Here is a 6,097-nt window from a genome sequence, read left to right as displayed (position 1 = left end):
TTAAATCGCCTGATTGATTGTGGACGCAAATTCGTATCAAGAAAAGATTAAATTAAATTAAATCGTATCGATAGAATCCCGGTACCGATTCCCTATGTCTTACTCTCCGTCTGTAGTCCACATGCTGCCCTGATGATGTCCATTTGCATTGTATTGCACGATTCAAAGTTCCGAACTGGTAAATTATTACTACCTACTTGTTTAGTGATTTTCATCGGAGACAATTGTTAAACCAGATGTTGAGCGGATATTTTCTAAAGAAGGCAGGGTCAATTTATGAAAAACGCTCAAGATTAAGTGCAAATAAAGTGTCACAACTATTACTAATAACTTTTAATGCAATAATATGTTCTATTATTTGTTATTTTATTTTGTAACAACAAATTATCAATATTTAGATATCTATTTTGTAATATTTCATATTTAACATAAAATAATAAACATCATTACTGTTTTGTAATAATATATAATAAATACGTTTTGAATTTAATTGAAAAAATATTTGAGTTTACCTCGGTTATTTCAGAAAAACATGGGTTCCGCCTTCTTATTCTCTATCCCGCAATGCATTCTTGATGTTAAGACGATACGAATCTCCCTTCAGCTTATAGTTGCAAAATATGTAAATCGAATTTATTAGGGCATATTTTCAATTCTCTATATTATTTCTAGATTAATTGTGTTTACCACGCATCAAAATAGATTTTTTCCTTTCATATACCCTTTGATTCCTTTATGATTAAATCTTCTCAATTTAGTTTATTTTTTTTAGCCTTGGATTAGTTCAGGTAGAATATTTTTTTTGAACATAGGCGCGATGGCTTTCATTATGTATACAAATAGTGTGTCAAGTGTATCATGTCTCTATAGCTCTTCGTCGTTTTACCGTTTATTTTAAACAGATAGAACGTCTTCCAATCACCAAAATTAATTGATTTTTTAGTCCTATTCAAATACAAGTTGTAGCAAACGTTCATGAACAACATACACAAGAGCAGTCACAAAAACATGCTACAATGCGAAAAGTATTAAGTAATGCTGAATGCCAAAAACGACTTCGTGCTAAAAAAGGAGCATTAAGTAATAGATCAACTCAAAGTAGCTTTCATCAACCACGAACTAGTGCTGAACGTCAAGGATTATACAAAGCAAATAAGAAATTCCGACTGAAAAATACAGAAACTCAAGAGGAAGAGTTTACACAAACCCAAAAAGAGTAATATGTACAACCTCTCGTTAAAGAATGTTAAATGTTGCAAATAAAAAATATATTTTACATTCAAAAGGAAATTAAATTAAATTTTACCTATTCCTGATCTATTTATAAATTATTAGACTAACAAGAATATTAAAATTATAAAATAAAATAATTATTGCCATCATGCGTTAAACAAGTTCGATATTTTATGGTTTCTATTAATTTACGAAGTTATCACTTCTGTCGAGCGTCCCGTGATGGACACCAATTTTTTTTCTTAATTTTTCGTCAAGTTTAAGAATGTTTGAAAAATCAGCAGAAATGAGAATGTTAGTGAAATTTGGTCCGCTTTTCAGCAGAACCATTTTTTTGTAGTGCGAAAAATTCAGGTTGTTGTTGTAAGTGGTTAGGGAGTTACGAATTTTTGTTTGGCCACTGTATGTTGGACGGTTGTTTTTAATTTATCGTTAAGTTTGAAAATTTCTGAAAAATCAGCTAAAGTTGGGATTTTAACGAAATTTGGTTCGCTTTTTGATAAAACATTGTCCTTCGCCGTGCTAAAACTTCAGTTTGTTGATGTAAGTGGATTCGGAGTTAGAAATTTTTGTTTTACATCTCCTCGAGTTTAAAATCTTTTGGAAAAATCAGAAGTTGGAATTTTCGGGAGTCAAATAAATTAGACGTTATTATCTACCACTTTTGATGATCACACCTTAAAGATTTTTCCTAAATTTCAAATTAGATGTAAAAACGGTAGATTCTCGAACCGCAAAAAGCGATATAATTTTCTGTCGGTTTTTGCAGTTATACCCACTTTCAAAGAGCCCTTACCCGGCTACTTCAACAACCTGCAAAGTCCGATGGGACTGTTTGTTGGAGCGGGCAAGGGAGTCATCAGGTCGGTTTATATGGACAGCAAAACCAGTGCCAACGTCATTCCTGCAGATAGTTGCATCAACGTGATACTACTGGCTGTATGGGACTATTTAACCACCAAGTAAGAAACTTTTCCAACCAACCTGCAACTTGCAAACTCCACTAGACCTACTTCACTATCTACGGTTTCTTGAGCTCTTTTTGCTCCACAAACCCATTTAGCAAATCATAAAGATACTAGAAAATGCGAAGATCAATCAATCAAGCATTTTCAGGCGACAACCGGTTTTCAACATATGTGTACCACGCGAGGACCTCACTGTCAATTGGGAACAAATTTTGGACATAGGAAGAGATATCGTGTCCAATGAAATTCCGTTTAATGTGATGCTGTGGTGTCCCGGGGGCATAATGACGAAGAACAAAATCTTCCACTACATTCATGTTGTTTTGTTCCAACTGATTCCGGCCGTTTTCGTCGATTTGCTGCTGATTTGTCTGGGCTATAAACCCGTGTAAGGCATTGTTCTCCCCAACTTAAAACTCTTAAAATCATGGAAACTTTAGATTGGTTTCAGTGAACCAGCGACTGCTCAAAGGGCAGGATTTGCTGGAGTATTACACGACCAGAGCGTGGAAATTTGACATGCGATATTTTATGAACCTGCGGAAAACGATGAACGATGTGGAGAAGCGGATTTATCAAGTACGATCGTGATTTGCTGCAGTCCATGGACCTAAATCAGGATGTTTCAGGTGGAGGCTGAAAACGTCGATATAGCAGAATACCTGAGAGGATGCATGATGTATGCTAGAAGGCACATCCTGCATGAAACTGACGAGATGATGCCCGCTGCGAAGCGCAATTTAAAAATGTAGGTTTGATCTTTATGCGGCAACTGGGAATTTACTTACTTCTTATCTATCTTTTGTAGATTCGTGGCCGTCGATAGAATACTCAAGGCAACCTTCTTTATTGTTTTATTTTACTACGTCTATAGGCTGCTCAATTTCTAATGCGCGCAACTCTACAACTGAAATCGAGTATATTGGGTACAGTTAGAAACAGGATAATGCTACATTTTCAACTTATTCCATTCTCAAATTAGGTGCAGGTATGATTGGTCCACTCGTGCCTCGGTCAACTGGAAATCACGCTTTGAAATTCAATTTTGCATTTTTTTGTTATTACAATTTACCTATTGGATTCCCTACAACAACGCTGCTTCAAATTGAATTTCGCTCCATAGATTAGTAGCAGGGTTTGGAGAATTAGGTTTAGCACTAGCAGCGTAACCAGCAACAGTATCAAAATGTGCAAAAAACGCATATTAACAGAATGGTTTGCCTCTGACAAACGGGGCAAACTTCACATTATGTTAGAAACGCCAGCACCTGTCCTGTTATGTGTACTGGTCATCAATTACATAACAGGATTTATTGGTGTAAAGCATTTTTTTAGTCAATGAAATAAGTGTGGGTTTTATTTGCAAATTAGTACCTGTGTGGAAGCTGGGCTATTCTGGAACCAATTAGGAGCCTAACTATTAATCGTTTTATATATTTTCCATCATGCAAGTGTTAAGTATTAGTGAAAAAGTAGACGATTTGGGTCTTTGAGGCTGGCCTTGTGCTAAATAGACTGCTTTTTCAAGAACGTATTGAAGGTATTTAATTTATGCGATCGTGAAGGAAAACTGTAATGAATATATGGAGTAACGTCAGAGGCCTGAAAGAAGATTATTATTAAAAGTCTATTATTTCGGATCTGGAACTTGTAGCATGGTTTTAAATGAGTTCGATGCATTTCTCGCCTCCGTGAACTGAAAATGACGTAACCTACGCCGAAAACAGTAGATCTACCGTTAAAACGGTAGACCTGGCAAGCCCGCTGGCAGATGTAATCTTGTCAAGTCAGAGACGTCAAGTATAAAAAATGCCAGTTATGTCAGAGACAAGTAGAGACTAGAAAGCACAAAATATTCCCCCGTGATCGCAAACTAATATTATTTCAGATCTGAAACTTGTACCATGCTTTTTAGTGAGTTCGATGCATTGCTCGCGGCCGTGAGCTGAAAATGACGTAAAATTTGCGACATTTTGAGAGAATTTTCATTTTTTCAAAAATCGACCCTTGAATTTGACTTGAATGAAATTTTCGACCAAAATTCAAAATTTTGCAATCGCGTTTTTTGCCCTTATTGGATTGTTTCCGACCTAAGAAGTTAGCCAATAGCGAACATGTTATGGGTCGAAAATAAGGAAGATATGGTCCGTTGAAGATTGCGACCGCTCAAAAACCGCTCGAAATAGACAGAAAATGTTGATTATTTGGGAACTGGAGAGGCCCCGGTGTCTTTTAATTAGCTTGCTGCATTCCTTGTCTCTTTCCGATGAAAATGATGCATCACTTGCGGTATTTTGAGGAACTTGAATTTTTTGTAAAAATCGACTTTTTACGGTTCCTTTCGGCTCAAACGGTTCCTTTCGACGTAAGAAGTTCAGAAATATGCATTTATAAAGTGTTTGTATCAAAAATGAGGAAGAAATCGTCGGCTAAAGATTGTGAATACTCAAAAATTGCTTAAAATGTGCCGAAAATGTCTATTATTTCAGATCTGAAACTTCAACCATGCTTTTTAATGAGTTTGATGCATTGCTCGCAGCCGTGAGCTGAATGAGAAAATTTTCATTTTTTCAAAAAATTGAACCGCACCCTTAGAGAAATGTCGGCCAAAAGTCAACATTTCACTCGCACCAATTTGTCAATAATTTATTTTGCCCACAAGGAATATTTTCCGCATAAAATCAGTGCTTTTCCACTTTCGAAGAAATCAACAACCTTCTCTGCCTAGCAACCGTGTCTGGTGACGTGTTGTTCCGGATATACAAATGTTTTTTCTTTTTTGTAATGTGGAAAACGCGAATGGTTGGGTTTGTTTGGGTTAGTAATTGTTTTTTTCTTTTCTTGGGTTTGTAGGTTTTTTTTCTGTTTTTTTTTGGGTTTCGTCTCTTGAATCGTAATGTACTATTTGTGCATTTTCAGCTCACGCTATACTTTATTGCACAACTGGCAACTGTGCTAATCTACAAAATAAATACATTTTTGTTACTTTTAATTTTCAAGTCTAAAATCGGCTGCAAAGCATCTTGTAATTATAAGCAAGATTTATAAAAAAATAATTAAATGTGACTGGCTAAATAAGCTATATTCAATTACATTTAGCAGACAGGAAAAAAGCACACCCGGCAGTGATTTCCACTGACGTCACGCAAATCGACGCAAGATCCTACCTTGTATTCATTGTATCATGGGAAAATAGTAATTAATAGGGTAGAAAAACAGCTCGTGCATGCTCTCTTTATTGCAATGTAAAACCGATACCTGTATAATTTTCGTTTATTTTTAATTAATAAATTCGCTGATTTTTTGACCTCAATGGATTGTTTCCGTGGGCACCCTGTTATCACAATGGTCTAGTGTTTTAATGAGTTTCCTGAATTCGTGAAAAACTACACTGTTTAATTACAAGGGTTTCTCTTAATGGGTTTCAAAATGATTGTAAGTAAAAACCGTTCCGATTTGAGAGTATTAATTTAGTTTGATCTAAATTACTACTAATTAACACTGAAAAGCTTACCTAAGTGTATCTTTAAGCATATTCCTAAATTATGTATCTACTTATTTACATGATACCTAGCCAAGGACCGTAAACGAACCCTTAGAAGGTATTAGTTTGGCACATTTCATTTCACAGTTTAACGAAGAAATAAATCATACATTTTTCAACAAAAACTTATTTACAGCTCAAGATAGACATTTTTCAATTATTTAGGCAACTCATTGACTTAATTTTTTACTTCCAAATCAAATTCATTCCTGGGTTTCAGTCATTTATTGTCTCTATTTATCAATCAAAATACGTTTCGGTGTATTTTTCCACCATCATCAGTTTTTATGTGTAGCGTTGTTGCTGCTTTAAGCCTTGGCATGCATTTTTTGCCGAGCAAGAAAATGCATGC

The 6,097-nt window shown here is 35.3% G+C and overlaps 1 protein-coding gene across 1 annotated transcript in view; it reads left to right on the top strand.

The window, feature by feature from the left end:
- The window catches only part of LOC109543738 (fatty acyl-CoA reductase wat), a 65,420-nt gene extending 61,685 nt beyond the window's left edge, over positions 1-3,735 (top strand). The window contains exons 6-10 of the mRNA XM_019913584.2: positions 2,003-2,195; positions 2,350-2,589; positions 2,642-2,780; positions 2,831-2,949; positions 3,010-3,735. Coding sequence (XP_019769143.2) covers positions 2,003-2,195; positions 2,350-2,589; positions 2,642-2,780; positions 2,831-2,949; positions 3,010-3,091 — 773 coding nt within the window. The 3' untranslated portion in view covers positions 3,092-3,735. The remainder of the gene's footprint in view (positions 1-2,002; positions 2,196-2,349; positions 2,590-2,641; positions 2,781-2,830; positions 2,950-3,009) is intronic.
- Positions 3,736-6,097: the final 2,362 nt, after the last annotated feature.

This window comes from Dendroctonus ponderosae, unplaced genomic scaffold, assembly GCF_020466585.1.
Source record: "Dendroctonus ponderosae isolate FM_Combo_2020 unplaced genomic scaffold, Dpon_F_20191213v2 Dpon_F_20191213_4, whole genome shotgun sequence".
NCBI lineage: Eukaryota > Metazoa > Arthropoda > Insecta > Coleoptera > Curculionidae > Dendroctonus > Dendroctonus ponderosae.
Note: the sequence above shows the minus strand (reverse complement) of the source record. Positions and strands in the feature narration are given on the sequence as shown.